At 41.4% G+C, this 22203-nt stretch overlaps 1 protein-coding gene across 3 annotated transcripts in view; it reads right to left on the reverse strand.

Annotated features, from left to right (window-relative positions):
- Positions 1 to 22203, reverse strand: part of LOC147027762 (uncharacterized) — a 77214-nt gene that overhangs the window by 23215 nt on the left and 31796 nt on the right. The window contains exons 5-10 of one of the 3 annotated variants that reach the window (XM_085877345.1): positions 12252 to 12347; positions 12017 to 12163; positions 7580 to 7699; positions 4694 to 4811; positions 2387 to 2444; positions 581 to 716 (exon numbers count right to left, since the gene is read on the reverse strand). In XM_085877345.1, coding sequence (XP_085733471.1) covers positions 581 to 716; positions 2387 to 2444; positions 4694 to 4811; positions 7580 to 7699; positions 12017 to 12163; positions 12252 to 12347 — 675 coding nt within the window. Of the gene's footprint in view, positions 1 to 580; positions 720 to 2386; positions 2445 to 4693; positions 4812 to 7579; positions 7700 to 12016; positions 12164 to 12251; positions 12348 to 22203 lie in introns of all 3 variants that reach the window. The other 2 variants (XM_085877344.1, XM_085877346.1) reach the window with 2 other exon arrangements.

Consider the following 22203-nt stretch of genomic DNA (forward strand, 5'->3'; position numbering starts at 1 on the left):
TTCTCTCTCGTTTTGCTTGCTTTGACACACGAGGATGCCTTCTCTCGGCGAAGGCGACAAACTCCTCCCTCCGCGTCACTTCCTCCTTCTGGCAACACCCTCTCTCCAGGCCACACCCCTCAGCCGACTTGGAGGGGCCTATCGTCCGTAGAGGGGAGGAAGAGGAGGGGGCCCTTGTTCCACCACCACCGCTCAGACAACAGACAGCCTTTTACACCTCCCGACACACATATAACGTCCTTTTTACCAAACAACCTATCTATACATGCATTTAATGGGGGATCTGAGCTAATCCTATATTTAGTAGTCCAATAAGGGCCATTTCCAGAACAATATATTCAACCTCCACATAAGCCATAACCCTCTGCCCCTAATCATCGATGAAAACATGATAAACAGCGAGCCCAAATCTTATTTTTCACAAATATAAATGTTTTAGACTACCTCCTCATGCTTACAAAAATAATACTTTTCTTCGGTCTGCATTTTACAAAAATTTTCAAAGTGATGGAAATCGTATTACATCTTTTATAGTCCCCTTTCAATGTAAGAACAACCCACTGACTTTATGAGAGCATACCACGAAGACGTTTCACCACGACGACCTGGTTCGGAAAGTTTGAGACATCAGCCTTGTACAAATCGTATCTCTCTCCTCTCTGTATGCAACGATTCAACTGAATGTCATCCCAAAGTATTGTGGGAATCGTTTCATTCTGCTGCAGGTGAGAGGGAGTGGGGAAAAGGGAGTACATGGGGAGACAGTGGAAGAAAATCAGGTAGAAAACATTATATTGTACAAGAAGTCGTGCTATTTCACAACGCACCCTTTTATCAGGCAAAAGTGGAAGTTTGGTGCTGCTAACATTGTGACTAATCAAGCGGAAGACTAAAAAGGAACCCGAAGAAGTAAAGAGCAAAGATCGAGTCATCAGGACGAACCTGGATAGCACTTGTGTTTCAGTGGCTACTCCATCCATCCATCCATTGAGACCATACTCTGTGCAGAGCGTTGGTCCTGCCGAAGCAGTCTCCTGGGCTATTGGGCACAATCCTGGACGGGTCGCCACTCCGACACAGGATACCAGCAAGCTGGCACTCATTTTGCCGACCTCGGAAGGATGACAGGCAGTCAACCCCACCTGGTGTTAATTCAACAGCCGAGTGGGATTTGAACTCGGGATCCTAGAATCCCAAGCCCACCACCCTCACCATTAAGCCATCACCAGGCATAGCTGCTATTCCCTTTCCCTCAAACCCATCCAGGCACAGCCAAGTGAGCCTTACAGAAAATGTTTCTGCAAGAATTCACTTCTCCTTTGAGAGATATAGAGAGGAAAAGAGATGAAAGAGAAGAAATAGCAAGAATTAGAATGAATAAAGAGAATTGTGAAAAACAAAATAACAGAAATAAATGTGAAACGAACAAAGAACAAAGAAGTCGGGGAGAACCCGGTCAGATAGATTTCAGCAGTTACTCTAACTGCTCAGGCTCAAACACAGCAACAACTTCATTACCTTTTTCTTAAAAAAAATCAGAAATAAGAAGTTGGATTTGTTTATAGGACAAAACACTTGATTTCCAGAAACCCTTCAACATTTGTTTTAACATTCAACAGCCACTCCGAAGTCTCAGTTCCTGGTGGACTGTTTCATTCTAAAATGTATTGCTCAATTGGGGGCATTGAAGAAGTTCTCAAAACGAGATTAGGCATATGGTTGGCAATGTTTTATTCATTTAGCAATGAGAAAATGTATATGAATTATTTAAAATAGTAAACCTCATTAATAATGATCCGAGTTCCCTTCCGAGGAACTTCGACGCAGGAGGAGGTCATTGGGCACATCAAAGCCTACACTATTATTACTAACTTATGGCTTTTTTGCTTGTGCTCTGTCCTTTTAAATGCTGAGCATCAAGCAAGGAAGCAGCACATACTATTTTTTAAGTCTTTGGTAGGACTCGGCAGGGGCTGAAACCGTAGACCTCCCAGACTCGGAGTGGATGCTTTAACCATTACGCCACCGAGTCTGGTCATTAAATTCAACATAAAGAAATAAAAGAATTGCCATTTCTTGGACTATTGCGTCACGTGACAATAAATTTTCAATTGGCACATGTAAGTAGCAAAAATGTGAGGGGGTGGGAGAAATACAACAGAATGCTAAATTGCAAAAAATACAAAAGTGCCAATAATGTGGGAAAACAATATTAAAAACTGAACTCTCACTCAGAACGTTTCAGCCACAGGTTTTCTATCCTCGAGAATCATGATGCTAAATCTTATACAACAAGATGATTGTAGAGGGTTAAGGATGGCCAATTAGCAATAAATAACATGACTGGTCAGATGACGGGAAGCAAATAAAACTGACAGAAGAATACCTCCTCAATGATGTCAGTCAATGGTGGGTTGTTTGCAAGTAGCTCTTCCGTGTAATATCTGCAAAAGATTGACGTAGCTCATACAATATCATCTCATTCCACCATGAAATATTCAAATCGATAGTTCTTTCATTAAAGTTTCCAAAGTAGAGTTGAAGAATAAGAACAGACATGGGTACAATGAACTCTCGCCAGTTCGAATACCCACCAATTTGAAATCAACAATTTCAATAAGGGCACTAATGAAATCAACATCTGCTATGAGCCCAGGCAAAAATGCTACAATGAGAACCATAGTATATGAGAGTAGGACTCTCATATACTATAGTTGGTAACAGGTCTTGCGACAGTAGCCTGTACAGAATTACTACAAGAAAGGAATGCTATTTTTGCCTGGTGTTAGCTTAACGGTTAGGGAGGTGGGCTTGGGATCCTAAGGTCCTGAGTTCAAATCCCCCTTGGCTGTTGAATTCATACCAGGTGGGGTTAACTCTGCCTGTCATCCTTCCGAGGTCGGCAAAATGAGTACCAGCTTGCTGGTATCCTGTGTCGGAGTGGCGACCCGTCCAGGATTGTGCCCAATAGCCAAGGAGACTGCTTCAGCAGCACTAACACTCTGCACAGAGTATGGTCCCAATGTATGTATGGATGGATGGATGATGGAGGGCTTGGAAAAAGACGCTTTGACGGCAACGACGGCTCTCCAAAGTCCACTGGTACTGCTTGCAGGTAAAACCTTTTGTTTTCTTTCATTTTATTGCATTACATTACGGGTTCTTGAGTAATTGGAAGATCTGAGTGGAGCTTAATTTGCAGTAAAGGATAATCAAATTAACACAGGTTGTAATTGCCAAGTGTGGCCACAGCCTTAGTGATACTTCCAACTGAGAAATAAGCAAACAAATTACTGAATTAATCCCCATCAATGAAATTTTTTACCATTTCTAATGGCCATTAACATATCCATTTCAATTGGCTCCAGCTGACAGTCGTGTAAGTATGCCAATTGTTGTTCAATGGAGGAAATCTCAACCAACCATGCAGTTACAACTTCATGTTGTCATCTAGCAATGGGGATATTCCTTTATTTTTATTTGTTTTATAATGATCTGAGTCTCAAGGAAGACAAAGACATGAGTAGACGTCAGTGTAATGTACTTTTACATGAATTACAAAGGACATAATTTGACAATGGACGAATGCATCGGGAATATGGGATTTGAACCTGCCTTCCCTTGCATCATGACCTCGGAGTTCAGATAGGAACACCAACAGACCAACACATTGATCTTGAACCTGCACAGACAATCTTACCAAGCAGAAAGCTTGCTCCCTGTCAATGGGGAAATTGCATTAAGCTGTCAATCGCACCGGAACACAAGAAGAGCCAGCAGCAATTGCAATTAGATTTATACCTTGACCTTAGACAGAGGAAGTTGTGGTTAGTTTCAGATGGACGCTCAGATTTTGAGTGTAAAGCTATGCAACACACTTTTTTGCCAGCGATAAACTGTCAACCTGGTGCTTTGCAGGTAGAGAAAGGCGTCAGTGTTTGTTTCGTCCCTCGGATTGACGTTAAGCTGGGTGCTGTGTCCCATCTGCTAGCACTGATCAGTGGTGTATTTTTGAGATCCCAAAGAGTTGGCAAGTCGCGAGGAGCTGGCAAGCTATCACCGGTTCTTTGGCCAAATTCCAAATCCCTGCTCCAACATACAAGGGGGCACTGCATCAGCAGCACACCTTGCAAATGATGTTGCCCACAGCCAGGTGCTGTTTTTAAACGAAGAAGAAGAAGAAGGACTCCTTTACTTTCATGGAGGAGCTGCTGCATTGTAGAATTAGTAATTTGTTACTTTTTTGAAAGGAAATTTTACAATTGAAAGGATTTTTGAGCTGGTTTAAACAACTCTTTTGTTTGACAAAATGTGCGTCAGATGTTGATAGGTGAATTGAATTTCCTTGTTCCAAGGAAACCAAGCTGGCTGCCTTGTCTCATTCCTGGGTGAGCCACAGTGAGCATGTTTACACAATTATTTTCCTTAAATATAATCGGGTTAAACATTACACTGATATTTAAAATTGTTATATTTTTTTTGGAGAGCTATTAATGTTTATACACACTGCATATAATTATGCAAATGACAAGCACATTATGACACTGTGGATTCATCAACACAAGACAAGGGATTTCAATCGATGCTCTTTGTGCTCTTGGCAAGCTCTTTGCCAATTAAAGCCGTCTCTATATATTTTGAGTTTAGAGAATTATATGTACAGGGAACTGAACATGGACAAAATCAGGCATACGGATTGCTTTGATTCCTTCTTGCTCTTATGCAACAAATGAAGCAGATGATCAGTATGATGAGAATGAGGAGTAACGCTGCTCCAGCTGCTATCAAGTACAACAGATAGGACCTGATGTCTGCACACAGCACACAGCACACAGGATCACAATATAAGCAACTCACCATTAAAAAAAACAACAACATTAAAACATGTTTTACGTACAATATAAAGTCTTTGATTACTACTGACATTTCCTAAAATAAAAGAAAACCAGAGTGAAATCGATGGCGTGCCATCGCAAATCCCCACACTTCCCACCTAAAGAAAGTTAAAAGATGGCAAAACGTTCCACCAGGAATGATCCAATATCAAATTGTGAGGGTTTTTTTCCTCCTATTTTGACCTTTGTAACCCCAAATCCTCATCCACTGGGGGCATGAACCGGGGATTAAACCCAACCCCCCTCCCCAAAAAAAACATTACATATTTCATGTGTTACCCAATGTTGATTGCATGTACCATAAAACAATGACATTTGTGGATTCACAATTCGTGTAACCCAGCTACTAATGGATTTTTAAATGTGTACTGTTCCTACTTTTTGCGGCCCCTGCACTCTGGTTACTCATGGGGTTTGTAGACATAAACCATCGCCACCCACGGATGGACCCTTAACAATGGCCACTACTACCCATGAGTGCTGGGCTGATATCAGCATTTTGTTTGTCAATTGGCATCAGCCGATTGGAGTCAGTGTAGGTGGCATTTACCGGTTTCAGTACAGTAGGCTACTGTATACAACCCAAAAACCTCGAGTATATTTCACCCCTGTTTAGGGCGAATTTCAATAAACAAATTAAAAACAACATCAAATTATAGGCGTTTCAAGGACATGTGCCTGAACATTGTTCTTTATAAACAGCCGGCAATCGTTGTGTGACGGGAAAAGAAAATTTTGGTTCGGTAATTTGGAAAATATGTTAATGTTGTGAACGGCTTGGAAATTCAGTGTTATCAAATGAATTTTGCTTGAAACTCAAAGAGAAACAACATAACCTGTCTAAAGCACACCTGATTCATTTAAAAGAACCAATTGCTTTAGAAACAGCCATGAGTACAAAGGAAAACTCTATTGCTCACATGGTGCTGAGGTTAAAAGTTAAAACCTCCTGTACCTCCTTCCTGGCCATACCAAGGTAATGTGTTACCTGAGCACAGGTAACAGTTGTACTGGTTGACTTCCCGCTGAGCTTGTTAAATCACCGGGGGAGTATAGCCCCCATTCATGTGCTGAAACCACCATTTATAATAATACTGAGTCAACGGCCAATCGATTTACTTACTTATTGAACGACTGGTCAGAACTGAATCCCTTTGTAACCCGAGGACTCCTTGTACTGTATTTGTGTAAAACTTGCTTTTCACATGACCAGACAAGTATGAAAAGCTTCATTTTATATCCATCAATAACTTATCTTTGACATAGCTCATGGTGAGAGAGCTGGAAGGACTTTAACACAGCTCACTACAACCCCTCCCCCCCCCCCATGACCTTTTTAAAGTTTTTGTTATTACTCAGTCAAGGTTCATACCACCTACCTCACAGACACAAAGTGGATGCCCTTACAGTCTAACCATAAAGCCTCAACGTCTGGTGGTTCAATGGTTAGAGTATCTTAAAGTCCTAACTATGCATAGACTTGGTAGATAAAGTGGAGCCTATTTGCCATGGTACATCAGTGCTATCATCATTTGAAACCATACTTCAATTGGCTACCGTATTTGTTAAAGATTTATATTTGATGGTGTCAGGTCAGGATGGCCACAAAGCTCAGAAGTTTCGATACTCACCTTTGAGCCATTTATTCGGAGTTTGGTGCATTCCCTGACTATAAATTATCATCCTGATGCTTCACAGGAAGCATGTTGTATCAGTGAGTATGCCATCCTTTGGAGAGGGAGTTAAACTGACTTTAACATCTGCTCCCATCGCATATTTTTAAGCTACACATGAAAGTAGGTCATTTTAGGCTCTAAACCTGGTGATATACTAAATTCCTGCACCACATAAACGATCTAAAGGAAATACTGCACCAGTGTAACAGCTGCACTACTGGAGACGGTGCAGACCAGCCACCATGTGGTGCATACAGTATGCATGAATGATGTGATCATCATGTATGCATGAAACATTCTTGCATGACGTTTGAGTTAAAAATCAAAAACTTCATTATGTGAGCGATTATTTTTCCTTAAACCCTCAGCTTACTTGTGGAAGAGAAATGGGAAAATAATTTTAAAAGATTAAGTACAGGAGTAACCTACTGCTCTTCAATTAGTGAAGAACGATCTTGAGCATAGTGGGATGTATAATATAAATAGCATGGGCTACCTGGTGCTGATGAGGGGCAGGGTGGGGATACCCGGTATTGCCCGGCTGAGAGATTTTTCCGGCAGTGTTTTTGGGTGGGACATGTTGGACGTTGAAAAGCCATGCAGTTATTGGCCTCATGAATAGTTACCTTTTGCCTGCAGGCCAGTGGCAATACTGCCTGACCCAAATCCCCAAAAAACACTTTATAATGGCCTTTGGTAGCCTCAAAACAGACACCGAGGCCAAATTGTGGTTGCTTAAAACCTTGCCAATATTCTGAAGTACCTATACCCAAAATTTGGGGCCTCCAGATGTTATGGTTCGGCCGTGAAAGAATAACGTATAAACACATAAATGACACACAAACGTACAAACACTTGAAAATATTTACAAGATTAAACTTTTGCTTGGGATCATATGCCACAATGAATTGGGTGTGCACATCTTTATGTCACTGTGATACTCTTCAGTTGATGCACCAATTAATCTTATAATGGCAAAGTGGTATGTACAAAAACACAATAACACACCGTTCTCTCTGCTGTATGTCTCGATGCATGGCTTTGATTCGGTAAGTTTGTTTTTTACTTTGCACGTGCACTCGTGACCGGGGACATTGTTCTCCATCAGGTTGAACAGTACAGATCTTTCTGTGAGAAAGCCACAAGGGAGTAATGAGTGATTATTCACTTTGTAAATATTTAATACACTAATAGTACACATCAATAAGACGGCATCAACATAATGGTCATAATTGTGAGATTTAGGAAAACATTAATAAAGGGCAATACAACATTCATGTACCTCAAGTAGAAACATATATCCTTGCAATATTAACAATAAAGAGAAACTTATTCTCCAAAACCAGCCCGAATGTATTGGTGAAAAGAAATAACTGGAGAGAATAATGTTAAAATATGCAGCATACAAAAATATAAAAATGTTGAAAAAACAACTACAAAGCAAAAAACAAAACAAACAAGAAAAAGAGCAATCAGAGATTGCAGACCCTCACCAGGACTTCTTTCGAGTGTGTATTTTTTTTTTATAGGTTTTAGGGTAAATCCAATATGGCTGCCAAACCATGTGATCTGTAACATCATATGTATGAACCTTTTGTTCCTCGCGGACAGACGGTCATATGTTTAAAGTTTCACCTCGATCTGTTCAACCACTTCAGAGAAGAAGATTTTTGAAGGTTAAAAAAACCCCAATATGGCTGCCGAATCACATGACCGATGACATTATCAATTTGTTTTCTGTGTACCATTTTATCCCAAGATGACCCACAAAATTTTTCAAACTGATTTGATGTGGCGTTCTGCATATGCAATTATAACGTCATAACGAAGGCACCTATGAGATTATAAAAAATTGCACTCTCCCCATGAGGAGTACTTGCTATGAGCCAAGTTTAAATTTTTTCTTTGATGTGGTTTCAGAGATACAGAGATCCAAAGTTTTTCCATTTTTTCAATATAGCTGCCATACCACGTGACAGATAACATCATAATTATCATCAAAATATTCTACATGAGTCGCCGCACCAATGGTGAAAATTTTGTCTTAATCCGACAAGCGGTTGCAGAGAAAAACATGAAAGTTCTGTGCAGACAAACAAACAGACAAACAAATTAACTCTCCTTCGGAGAGGGTAAATATTAAAGGGCTGTGTGTAAGAGCGAAAACTTATATATTAACACTTGATATCAACACGAATTATAATGATGCATAAATTTAAGGTTTAAATTGGGCAGAACGCTTTTCTCGGAGCTTTTGTACTGTTCATATTACATGCACTAAATTTCCCACTTTTACACTATCTACCTCACGCCCCAACACTTCACATCCCCAATCCTTCCACTTATTCTAGTCTCCTCTCAACCTCTTTTCCATTCCCTTCCCTCATGACACCCCTAATTTCCTCCCCTACTCTTCTCCCTTTGCCTTTTTCTCTTATCCTCAATTTCCTTCTTTTTTTCAATCAATTGAAAAAAATAATTCACTACTTTGTCATCCAGTATACAATACCCAGTATATTTCAAGCCACTTGATAATGATGATGGCGACTTACACAGATGATTTATTTTCATACTAAAATATGCAATTTGGTGTTTAACTGTCTGTCTGCATGTCTGTGGCCGATGCTTTCGGTCGTTACTTGTCCAATCTCAACGAAACATGCCTGGGGTGACTCGGGGTCATAAGACAAAGGTTGTAGCCACTCTCCCCAGGGGTTCCGAAGGTGGGGCCAATGCAAATTTTCTACGTAAATGTGTACTGCATATAGCGCCACTCATGGTGGTGGTGGGAGAGGGTATAACGAGTGACCCTTCAGAGCCCTCAATTATGTCACGAGCAATTGGCCTTTGCCATATTTTCGCACTCGCTTAGCCTGTGTTGCTTTAGACTCGAACGCAAAAAAAATCCAGAGAAATTCCCATGTTTTATTGCTTTTTACCTCCTTGGAAAAATGCCATGTTATGGTGTGTAGAAAGCAGCTTGAGCATCGTTCCATGTTAGCGTGCATGGCATTTTTCCAAGGCCGATACCAAAAACAAAAGTAATAACAACAACTAGAAGGGCACTCGGTAGAGACATACCTCCTTCAAGCTGATTAGTTTACGTTTTGTATCCCACTGATAGGCCGGATCTGGATTTGGACCTGAACTAAAATTTAATTGGCTTGTTCTTGTCACATAACCAACTCATCCACCAATTTTCATCTGAATCCATCCATAACTTTTTGAGATATTGTGTTATATCTCGTTTTAGTCCAATCACTTGATGGTGAAGAATTACTTAAAAAATTATCGGATCCAGATTGGGATATTCACCAAAATCGAATCAATTATTCCTTGTTACATACCCAACCTGCCTACAAAGTTTTGTTTGAATCTGACAACAACTTTTTGAGAAATTTTGTTCACAGACAGACTAACAAACAGACAGAGAGGGGTGAAAACATAACCTCCATCAAGCTTTGGTGGCAGAGGTAATAATAGCATAATAATATTATTTACAATAATAATAGTAATAAGAATTGGTAATAACATGGCTGCCCTCTTGCCACTTCAACAGGGAGCTGGTGTTTCTAGTAGAATGAAATTTAGTAAAGCTTCAACAATATTGTTACGGATCTGGAAACCATTTGCATTCAACATACAGGTCCAAAAAGTCAGTTATCCCATTAAGTATATGTGTAGTCAGATCCCTTTCCTTTTGTCTGGTGGGAGAATCAAAAACGTGCATTGCAACTTCTTTTAGTGAGGTTATTAAATCTTTACATCCAACGAAACATCCTAACAACCATCTAAGACCATGGAACAAATCATCTAAGACCATCCAACAAACAAACCGACAACACCACTGAACAAGCGCTTCACCCGCCCCACCGGCGACTTGCTGTTTCGAGGCAAAATCTTTGTGAAGTACCTTTTTGGGCGAGTCCGCACGTGTGGAGTGGGCGGGCTTCCTGGTATGGCCGAAATCCCACCCAGAAAGGGTGGACCCATGGAAGCCCCATCCAATCGGGGCGAACAGTGACGTCAGTTACACCAATGCCCCCGCCCCACCATCCGCTGAGGGAGGTCCATAAAAGTTACAATGCGATCCACAGCAGAGAGTTCGGTGGAGAGGAGTTTTCACAGTGGTTGGGTCAGGAATTTTCACGGTGGCTGTGAGCAGTCTGGTTCGTTCTTCACGGTGGCTGTTATGGGGAGAGGAGTTCTGTGGACCCCGACTATTTGCCACGCGAGCTCTGCCATGAGCCACGAGTCCCACACGTGCGACTGTGACCAAACCGATGACCTTTGGCAGGTGCCGCACTACAGAGCACGCTTTCCCTCCGACGACCAGGTACCCACCGAACTCTGACCCCCAGCTTGTCTCTCTTCACGGCTGCGAGGGTCAAATAAAGACTCTGGGGTTTCTATTCTTTTTGTGGGTGTGTCTGCGTGTGGGCCCGTCTTTAAGTAGAACTGAGTAAGTGTTTTTGCTTATTGTAAATATTTCCCTGCTTGCATATTTGTGTCAAGTCTTGCCCTTTGTGTTTATTTACTGTTCATAAATTTATTAGAAATGTTCCCAGTCCGTTTCTGTCCCTTCTTCCATTGGTCTAGCATGGTCCGGGTCTGAGTATAAGCGGGGTTTCATCCCTGATAATCCGTTCATTCCAGTCGGCATGGCTTAGGCAGTTTCCGCTCGGCTGCACCCGAACCGGAGATTGTAGTCGGTAGTTGGAACTCTACCGTAGTCGGTAGAGTGACCCGGTTCGAGCAAGACGTGCCGAGGGTGTGGTTTCCTTAGTAGTCGAAATTGCGTAGTTAATTAGGTAAATTGGTTATAGACACATAGACCCTACGCTACGCGGTTGAGATATTGGCGTTCGCGGTCGGTTCAGCGACCCGCCAGCTCACGGAATTATCCGGAGCGACGGCCTACAATTCCAGGGAGTCCGGTGGGAGACGGCGTAACCTCTCCCACCTCGCGGTCGTTCTCGCCACCGACCGGCCGTGGACTAGGTTATTTATTGCTTTTTTGTTGGCAATACAACAATATGAATACAGTAATTTTGAATAAAGATGGATTGAATTGAGTTTGAAAAGTAGCCAACATCACAAGCACTGACAAATAAAAGTAAATCCCTTAAAACAATGATCAATAACAGTAAATCCCTCTCGGATAATTGTGCTCTAAAATGGTTCGGAGTTTGTAAAGGTTTGCAGTTCAGACAAGGGGCCCACTTAACAGCTAAGGTGAACACAATTGTAGTTAAGCAGGAAGTAATAAAACTAAACTAAATTAGTCTTGGTTTATGGCAGATTTAATAATTTTTTTTTACTTTGACATCACTAAAATCGGTTGATAATTTTAGAAGAAAAGCAAGACTATGGATTTAATGATGATGACAGTGATGGCAAACATCGATTAAACCTATCCTACGAAGGAATGAAAGAAAAACAAACCGTGACGATCCATGAATGAATGTGATTTCCCATCCACTTCAATCAAAAGTTCAAATGGTTTGAGGATGTCACCAGTAAATTTGCAAGAAAACCTTGCAACTGAATAGTTCAATGTTTGCGTGATGCTGCAGCTCGGAACAGGAAGACCTGATTGAATCAGAAATAGAAAAATGTTGAGAATTCATTCAACTATCTCCATTTATTTTATTTGCTCATGAAATTGGTAGTAAAATACCTGGAAGAAGCCATTTACTTTCGTTCCCATGTTCATTTTTTACTGAACACAGAACAGCTCCTGCATCCTTCACCTTGGTCAAAGATAAAGTTGGTCCTGTGTGTAAAATCATCAATGCAGGTTATATTTCCCTCCATGTAACACTATTTTTTCTGAAAGGCATTTTAATTATTTTCATCAGATTATTGATTAGGAAAGTCAAGGTACTTCTCGAGATTGGGCAAAAGATTGGCAGTTGTACTTGAATGGAAACAAGTGTATGGTGCTGTGGACAGGTAAGAATAATGAAAATAGAGATTACATAATGCAAGGAACAGTCTTGGACAGTCACACAGTCTTGCAAGAGACAATCACACAGGAGAAGGATTCAAGGGTGGTAATATATATTGGCAAGGGGGATGGGGGGAGTGAAGGTGAAGGTGAAGGTGAAGGTGAAGGTGAAGGTGAAGTAGGTGAAGGTGAAGGTGAAGTAGGTGAAGGTTTGCTGTAGGTGAAGCAAATGAGATATCAAGACAGAGTGTAAACACTGAACAGTAATTACTGAGGCCTCATCTTGAATATTTTTGGTCACCACATCTGAGAAAGTACAGAGGTGCCACAGAAATGGTTACAGCATTGAGCAACTAAGTTGATCCTGGACTTGGCGAGACAGAGGCATTAAAAAAAAAAAAAAAACTTCATACATGAGAAAGGAGGCCATTATGAGGGATTTGTTTGAGATTTTCAAGATAATGAAGGATAAAGATAAAACAAGTGCAGAAGAGTATTTTTGTTTTAGCAGCATGGACAGTGACAGGGCCAGAGGTCATAGCCTGAGAGTTAAGACAATCGTACAGCAAGGGTCTCACTCAGAGCAAATGCACGAAATGGTCTACCTGGAAAGATAGTAGGAGCAGAAAAAAAAAATTTTTGGCACATTATATATCATATAGTAGTACCCCCTCACTGAAATGGTAAACTGAATGTGAAATCCTGTGCCACACCAGAATTTGCTGCAAGGGTTCCGACCAACAGAGGAGCCTGACACACATTTCTGTTCTTTGCCCCTCTGGGGGAGGGAGAGGGCAAAGAATGGAAAGAGCAGAACAGCTGAGTTGAAGGACAAAATAGAGGGAGACTTGGACTAAACAATGAGTATGGGGAGGAATGTGGGGTGTGGGGAGTGGGGAGGGGGGCATGCATGGGGTTGACAGTATGGATTCAGAAGGAGACTCTCAGGAAGGAAAAAGTGGAAAATTGGAAGGAGAAGGGTGGGGGGGGGGTGAATTAACCACCAGGGTAAAAAAGATAATAGTTTTGGATTGTGGATGATCTGAGGTGCTTCACGTGAACAGCCATCTTGAAGAGTGAAGACCTGGAGGGGAAAGTGAAATTGAAGTGAACATAGAAATAGCTCTTACAAGTGGGGAAAAAGAGGAACAAATGAGTGGAGGCGACGAGTGATTCTGTATTTTTGGAGTTTCACAAGAAGGGGGTTTTCAGTGCACAGTGTGCACCCTGTGTAAGAAGCTGGGGGAGCAAAGAATGGAAAGAGCAGAAAGTGCAAGACCAGAAAAGAGATGGTGGAAGACAGAGAGACCACCGACCTGTCTGCAATGGGAAAGTGATAGGCCCGTAAATTCAGTTTCATCATGGGAGATTCCAATAATCTGGAAGGCTTGAGTTTCCACTGGGTCAAGCTGAGCAAGGAGTGATGTAAGAGTACCAGCCGAGAGGGGAGAAATGAGAAGTACTCCAGCAAGCTGTGGATGAAGACCTTGTCGGTGGATAGGAATTTTCAGTTACTCTTTCTTATTCAGGTAATCATCATTGATCTATCAACCGCTGTCTCTGCAAAAAAATATGGATATCCATTCCTCAAACTTGGAACTTGCAAGTATAATGTAAGTACGGGTTAGTCCTCCATGATGTGGTGTCCGTAAGATATAAATACATACACACATATGCATATACATATATTTTTATATATATATATATATATATATATATATATATATATATATATATATATATATATACACACGTATACATATCTATATGTAAATATAGATTGCACTCATAAACCACTGATTACATACAGGTGAAACCTATTACACTTATTTTGTCACCTTTCCAACAAATAATTTGCTCCTGATGTGATTTGGGTTAATGAGGAAAAACGTTTGAATAGTTATGCAACTGAGAGTCATCTGATTTTCACTGTTAATCAAACTTTTTCACTTTTTTTCGCTTCTTTGCAGTAGTTTATGAAGACTCCACATATTAAGTTTCACTTGAAAGCATCATGAAATAAGCTCAGGTGGCATCAAAATGGGAAAGCTTTGGGGGGGGGGGGGATACTTTTACAGGTCACTGTAAATATCAATGTTCCGTACTCTATGTACAGAGCATTGGTGCTGTATAGAAAATATATGTGTAAAAATAAATATATATAAAAAAATTGTATTAATTTATAAAAATATACAAATAAATATGCAAATACAAAATATATATATATGTATATTCAAATTTATATACATAAATAAATACAAATATATATATATATATATATATATATATATATACATATATATATATAGAAATCAATATGTAAAAATATATAAACATAAATAAATATAATAAAAATAACCGTTTTTACAGCCATTTTCCCCTGCTGTGCAGGGGTTGGGCTTTTTGAGGCAACGTTTTTTATGGCTGGATTCCCTTCCTGACGCCAACCCTGGTTGCCTCTTTCGACACACAGGGATATGGTACACCTATTCTAACCGGGGCATACACCGGGAATATAAATATAAATATATATATATATGTATACATTAAAAAAAAAAAAAATATATATATATATATATATATATATATATATATATATATATATATATATATATATATATATACACGAGGTGTGTTCAAAAAGTATCCGACCTTTGTTCATAAAAAAAATACTGGTATCCAGATACAACAAACTTACACTAATCTCCTTCAAAGTTGTCCCCTTGGGCTGCCACACACTTCTCCCAACGGTTCTGCCACTGTCGGAAGCAGTGCTGGAACGCCTCTTTTGGGATGGCGCGCAGCTGGTCCGTTGCATTCTGCATGATGTCTTCTCTGGACTGAAATCTGGTCCCTTTCAGGGGCATTTTCAGCTTGGGGAAAAGCCAGAAGTCACACGGAGCCATGTCGGGAGAGTAGGGAGCCTGACGAAGCACAGGTGTGTTGTGTTTGGCCAGGAAACTCTGTATCAAATGTGAAGAATGGACAGGTGCGTTATCGTGATGGAGCTGCCAATTGACCGCTGCCCACAGGTCTGGCCATTTGCGTCGCACAGAGTCACGAAGGTGATGCAGTACCTCTTGGTAATAGTCCTTGGTGATGGTCGTGCCGTGTGGTGCGTACTCGTGATGAACCATGCCACTGGAGTCAAGACGGTCAGCATGACCTTGACATTGCTGCGGACCTTCCTTGCTTTTTTTGGCCTCGGGGATGTTGGATGCTTCCATTGTGATGACTGGAACTTGGTTTCTGGGTCGTACCCATAAACCCAGGTCTCATCGCCAGTGATCACTGTGTTGACGAAGTTGGGATCGCTGTTCACAGTCTCCAGCATGCCCTGTGCTATCTCCAAATGGAGTTGCTTTTGCTCGATCGTTAGCAGCTTTGGCACGAACTTCGCTGAGATTCTCCTTAAGCCCAAATCCTCAGTCACAATGGAATGAATGGATCCAATGCTGACTCCCGCCTCGTCTGCAAGTTCTCTGATCATGATTTGACGATCCTGCATCAGCAGGGTCCTCACTTGGTCAATGACGATCTCATTTCGGGATGTTGAGGGCCTACCAGAACGTGCTTCACTTTCCACTGATGTGCGACCATCTTTGAAGCGGTTGTACCACTCTTTTATCTGCGTGGTGCCCATTGCTTCGTTCCCGAAGGCCTGTTCAATCTTGCGGATCGTTTCCACTTGGGAATCGCCAAACTTTACACAAAATTTGATGCAGTAGCATTGTTCAAGTTTTTCCGTCATTTTGTCAAAAACGAAAATCCGACGGCGCTCACTTACACTTCCTCACTCATCGGCGGTCTGTCGGCGACTGACAGCTTCTGCAGACGCGAAAATATTCACGCATACGAATTAGGATCGCCTACATACGTGCACCAAACCACGCCTCCCTAGCTTCATTTGTTTACGCACGAAAAATTAAGGTTGGATACTTTTTGAACACACCTCGTATATGAGGCCCCGTGAGGAGGAGTGATGTAAGCGACATTTTTTAATGATATAATGATGATAGGCTCGGATGATAGGGTAAGGGTTAAAATAGTGCTATATGGCATCAACTCCAAAATGGCCAAAGTTTCCCTTACATCACTCCTCCTCGCGGCTCCTCATATACATCTACAAATATATATATATATATATATATATATATATATATATATATATATATATATATATATATTGTTGCGGTATTCGCGCCCGCCGGCGTGCTGACGGCCACGTAACTCGAATCGCGGCACGTCGCCCACCGGACGGACAATCCAGTCGTGACCCTCTCGGACTAACGCCGGGAACCAGTCACGGGTGGACCTTTCGGTCTCACCGCGATCGAGCCAATCAGCCCCCGCGTGGGATAGGGTTGCTCGCCAAATTCGACCTACCTAAGTACCCACGCGGAGGGTAGACCGGGCGATCGCACCTCGCCGCAGGTCGACTTCGGACACGGGCCACTTAAGCGACCCGTTCCGTACTATCAGAATAACCGAGCGGTGTTATCGTCGACCTCGACGGTTCGATTAATTATCGGGCGTATTCAGCCCACTACCAACCCTTTACGTGAAGCAAGATGGGGATTCAATAGAGGAAAAGACGAAGCGAAGCGGGAAACAGTTCAACACAAAGCACATTTATTCGCGGCACACGGGAGCACACATATACAATTCCACCAAATGCACACAGAAAAGACACAATGTAATTTACACAAAAAGCAAATGTAAAAGCGAAAACACAATGCAGAGCTAATACCGACTACCGAGCACACGGCAACACTTATACAATTCTACTTCACAGACGGCGCCGACAACACATACCCAAAACCAAGGAAAAGAATACCCTCAAGGATGAGGCGGGCCTGAGGCCGAGACCGGGTCGCGCCTACCCGTCTGGTGATGAGACGCGGAGCGGCGATGGTGCCTCAACTCCGCGGGCCTCGCGGACAGTGTCTGGTAGGGGGTGGGAAAGGGGCCCCCTTGGTCGCACTATCTCAGCGCGGGGGGAAACAGGAGGGGGTTGCTGATGCTCGGGGTATAGAGGATTTTTATTATCCCGCGACGAGCGTCTCCACCTCGGCCAGGTCGCGCTGTCGGCCTCCCTGGGGTGCAGCTCCCTGCACGACGCGAGCACCCCCTCGTCTGCCCTCGCCGCCTCTCCACAGCTCCGTCCCCTCCGCTCCGACTCCAACACACGACGCCCGATGCGACGGTTGCGAGGTGTGACGGGAAGGTCGTGGCGGTTGTGGTGAAGCGGCGTTGTGGTTGGTGGTTGATGTTGTGATTGTGGTGGTAATCATGGCGGTTGGTCCAAAATAAAGATAGCAAAAGAAAAACGGCTATCCTGAAGAGTCGCAGCACGCATAAATGACATGTATTCCCACTAGACAACGGGTTTGGGCCTAACTACACATGTACTTACCGAAATACCTCACCTAAGGGACCTGAATGGTGGTTTGCGAATTTGGTAACCACAACAATATATATATATATATATATATATATATATATATATATATATATATATATATATATATATATATATATATATATATATATATACATGTATGAAGACCACAAGGGCAAAACCAGAGACGTCAGGATAAGTCAATTTTGAAGAAACTGAAAAACAAAGTTTCAAGACTTTGGTGGACTGTTTAATAACTGTCATATAGATTTATTTTCCAGTAAAAGGAAGAGTGATCATTGGCCAATCAAATTAAGCATGTAGCATTTGCCAAGCTTCTGTGTTATTTAATTTAAGAGCAAAGAACGAATCAATGTTGCAAACTGACATCACTGGTTATTCCCTTGTTTAATAATTGCCATGCAATTTTAACCCAGGATGTGTAGCAAATTCATGCTTGTTGGTTATTAGCATACATTACATGACTTTGGTGATCACAGATTATTTTTTCAACATTCAACGGTCATTGTTTTTTTGTTTGATTGGTGTTCAATGTCATACTCAAGGGTATTTCGCTTATATGACGACGGATTCTCCATTTCTTACTCCGTACTACTTAATATGATGGAAAACCGGGAGGAAACCAAGGATAAACCATCCCCGCGATAGTCGAAGTCACCTCATGTTACTCCCTCATATACCTAAGCAGGTTGATTGGGTGGTGGGTACATCGAATGAGGATGGGTACTCAGACGCGCTAACCATTAAGCCACGGCGTGGGTCCCATAAAGTCACAATAAAGTTTTGACCAGGCTTGAACCACGATATGCACCAACTACGGAGCCCATGATATAACCAAATAGGCCATTGTAGTGCTTAGAGTTTATGCTGTGAAAGTTTTACAACCTTTCATTTTTTAGTTTCTCAACTCTGAATATTATGGTGGAACAGTTAACATGAATGAAAGGGAGATAACCAGGAGTAAAGTACTGACAACTCTGGGTTTCTACTTGTTCAGCTTTGACAACACTTGTTTTTTCATTGCACGACTAAACTTTATACCATATAAATTATGTGACACCCCTGGTTATTTGTTAAAGTAATATTGTGAGAGGAAACCTTATGTTGCCAACTATTGGCAGGTGCAATAACCCTGAAATTTCTAAAAAGTGACATCTCTGGTTTTCCCCTTGTGGTCTTCATATACATACATATATACATACATACATACATACATACATATAAAGATATAGACATATATTCTGTACATACAAATATATATATACAGTACATATATACATGCATATGAGCCTGGTGTTGGCGCAGTGGATAGGGCAGCGGCTTGGGATCCAAAAGGACCTGAGTTCAAGCCCCGTTGGGCCACTGAATTAATACACCAGGGGGTTGACTCAGCCTGTCATCCTTCCGAGGTCGGCGAAATGAGTACCAGTGTATACCCTGGTTAAAATAGGTGTACCATATCCCTGTGTCGTAAGAGGCAACCAGGGTTGCGTCAGGAAGGGCATCCGGCGTAAAACATGTGCCAAATCACAATGCGGATCATGCGGATGATTCACTGTGGCGACCCCTAAAGGGAGCAGCCTAAAGAAGAAGAAGAAGATATACATACATATATACATACAAAGATATACATACATATATATTGTTGTGGGCCGGGGGTCGGTGGCGAGAATGACCACAAGGTGGGGGAGGTTTGCGTCGTCTCCCACCAAACTCCCCGGAATTGTAGGCCGTTGCTCGGATAACTCCGCGTGCCGGCGGGTCGTTTAACCGACGTGGTCGCCAATATTTCAACCGCGTAGCGTAGGGTCTATTTGTCTATTACCAATTTAACGAATTAACCACGATTTCGACGACCGGGGAAAGCACACCCTCAGCACGTCTTGCTCAAACCGGGTCACTCTACCGACTGCGGTAGAGTTCCAATTACCGACTACCAACTCCGGTTCAGGTGCAGCCGAGCGGAAACTGCCAAAGCCATGCCGGCTGGAATGAACGGATTATCGGGTTTAAAAATCCGGCTAAACTCAGATCCGAACCATGCTGGACCAATGCAAGAAGGGACGGAAACGAAATGGGGGCATTTCTCACAAGTTTATTAACAGTAAATAAAGACAAAGGGCAAGACTTGACACGAATATGCAAGCAGGGAAATATTTACAATAAGCAAAAACACTTACTCAGTTCTACTTAAAGACGGGCCCACACGCAGACACACCCACAAAAAGAATAGAAACCCCAGAGTCTTTATTTGACCCTCGCAGCCGTGAAGAGAGACAAGCTGGGGGTCAGAGTTTGGTGGGTTCCTGGTCGTCAGAGGGAAAGCGTGCTCTGTAGTGCGGCACCTGCCAAAGGTCGTCGGTTTGGTCCCAGTTGCACGTGTGGGACTCGTGACTCATGGCAGAGCTCATGTGGCGAATAGTTGGGGTCCACGGAGGGGGGTTGGGAAATATATATTTACATATACACAAATATATATGGAAATATATATATATATATATATATATATATATATATATATATATATACACACGAGTATACTTATATATCCATATATTTATATATACACACGAGTATACTTATATATCCATATATTTATATATACTAGTGCGTTCCGTAAAAAAAAAAAAAAAAATTAAATAAATATTCAAACCGCGAACAACGAACAACAACCACACAGGCCGTTTCTTCGCTCTCGCGTGCCCGGACATGCGTGACCCAGAAGTTCGCATATTATTCGCAGTTACGATTATTCGCAATTTGGCGCTAATTGAATAATTGGGTATTAAAACTAAAGTATTTTACCTTTTCGCCATGTCGTGGCAAGGAAAAACAAAAGGAGAAGAGAAGAGAGAGAAAAAAAATTACTTCCTGGTTCGGAGCATACCAGCACTCTGATGTTACCGAAATTTATACACCATCTAATATGAAAACGATCATAACTTGGGGCATTGTGTTTATCTATAAATGTGCATAAGAAATCGAGAAATTATTAGAATACACGAAGTCATCATTATCCAGAAGTCCGTACGTTGTAACCCGTAATGGGGAACGCGGCTGAGCTTCCCTTCCCCATCGGCCACGCCCACGCAACAACGTGTCTTGTCATTGGTCTGGTAAATAAATGGCCATAACTTGGGAAGCACTTGTCCGATTAATATCAAACTTTGAAAAGGCACATCCTCAGGTCCCCAGCAATATACCTGGCAAGTTTCAATTAGATCGGACCAGTGGTTGCCGAGAAACAGCGGGGACACACACACACACACACACACACACACACACACACACACACACACACACACACACACACACACACACACACACACACACACACACACACACACCTGGAATTATAGATAGATTTATTTATATATAAATGTATAAATAACTAAATATATAAAATAGAAATACAACTATATATATATATATATATATATATATATATATATATATATATATATATATATATATATATATATATATAAATAAAATATATATCAATATAAATACATACATATAAAAATATAAATAAATATATTTAAATATCTAAATGTAAATATGTATATATATATATATATATATATATATATATATATATATATATATATATATATATATATATATATATATAAATAAATAAATAAATATGTGCATGTATGCAGATCCACACACATTATTTCTTTTTCTTTTCACCACTGTAATGTCTGTGCCCCACTCACCCCACTGTTTACATCATCTCTCCATCCTAACGTGCCCACCCCCCACCCCCAAATTTAATTTGATAGACTGGTGGATTGAATTCATGTGGTGTTGATGTGGTGCATATATGATGGGTCAAATGGTCTCCACCTGCGTCAAAGTGCCATGTATATCCTTGCATCATCCGGTCACTTTGCATGTGGAAGAGGGAGAGGAAGTGAGGGGGGCTGGAGATTTCAGAATATTGGAGTATACATAATAAATATGTGGCATAATAAATATTTATTGTGACAGCATCCCTTGCTCGACTTTGCTCATGTTTAGAAACAAAACTATCTTAACCATCACAAATGTAGCATGAAGGATTAAATTGGGAAAGGCAAATGTAAAGTTAAAATTAGAATTGAATGTAGAAATACGGAAAGCAGTTCGTCAGTCAAGGCTGTATTCCTATTTTATCCCTCAGGAATAAAAATAGGACCGCACGTCCTGAAGTTCACCTCAATCAGGAGCAACAGTCACTCACATCCCACCCCCAGACCCCCTAGCAATCCTGAT

This window comes from Eptatretus burgeri, chromosome 4 (assembly GCF_056783735.1).
Source record: "Eptatretus burgeri isolate ZD-2024b chromosome 4, Ebu_testis_v1, whole genome shotgun sequence".
Taxonomy (NCBI): Eukaryota; Metazoa; Chordata; class Myxini; order Myxiniformes; family Myxinidae; genus Eptatretus; species Eptatretus burgeri.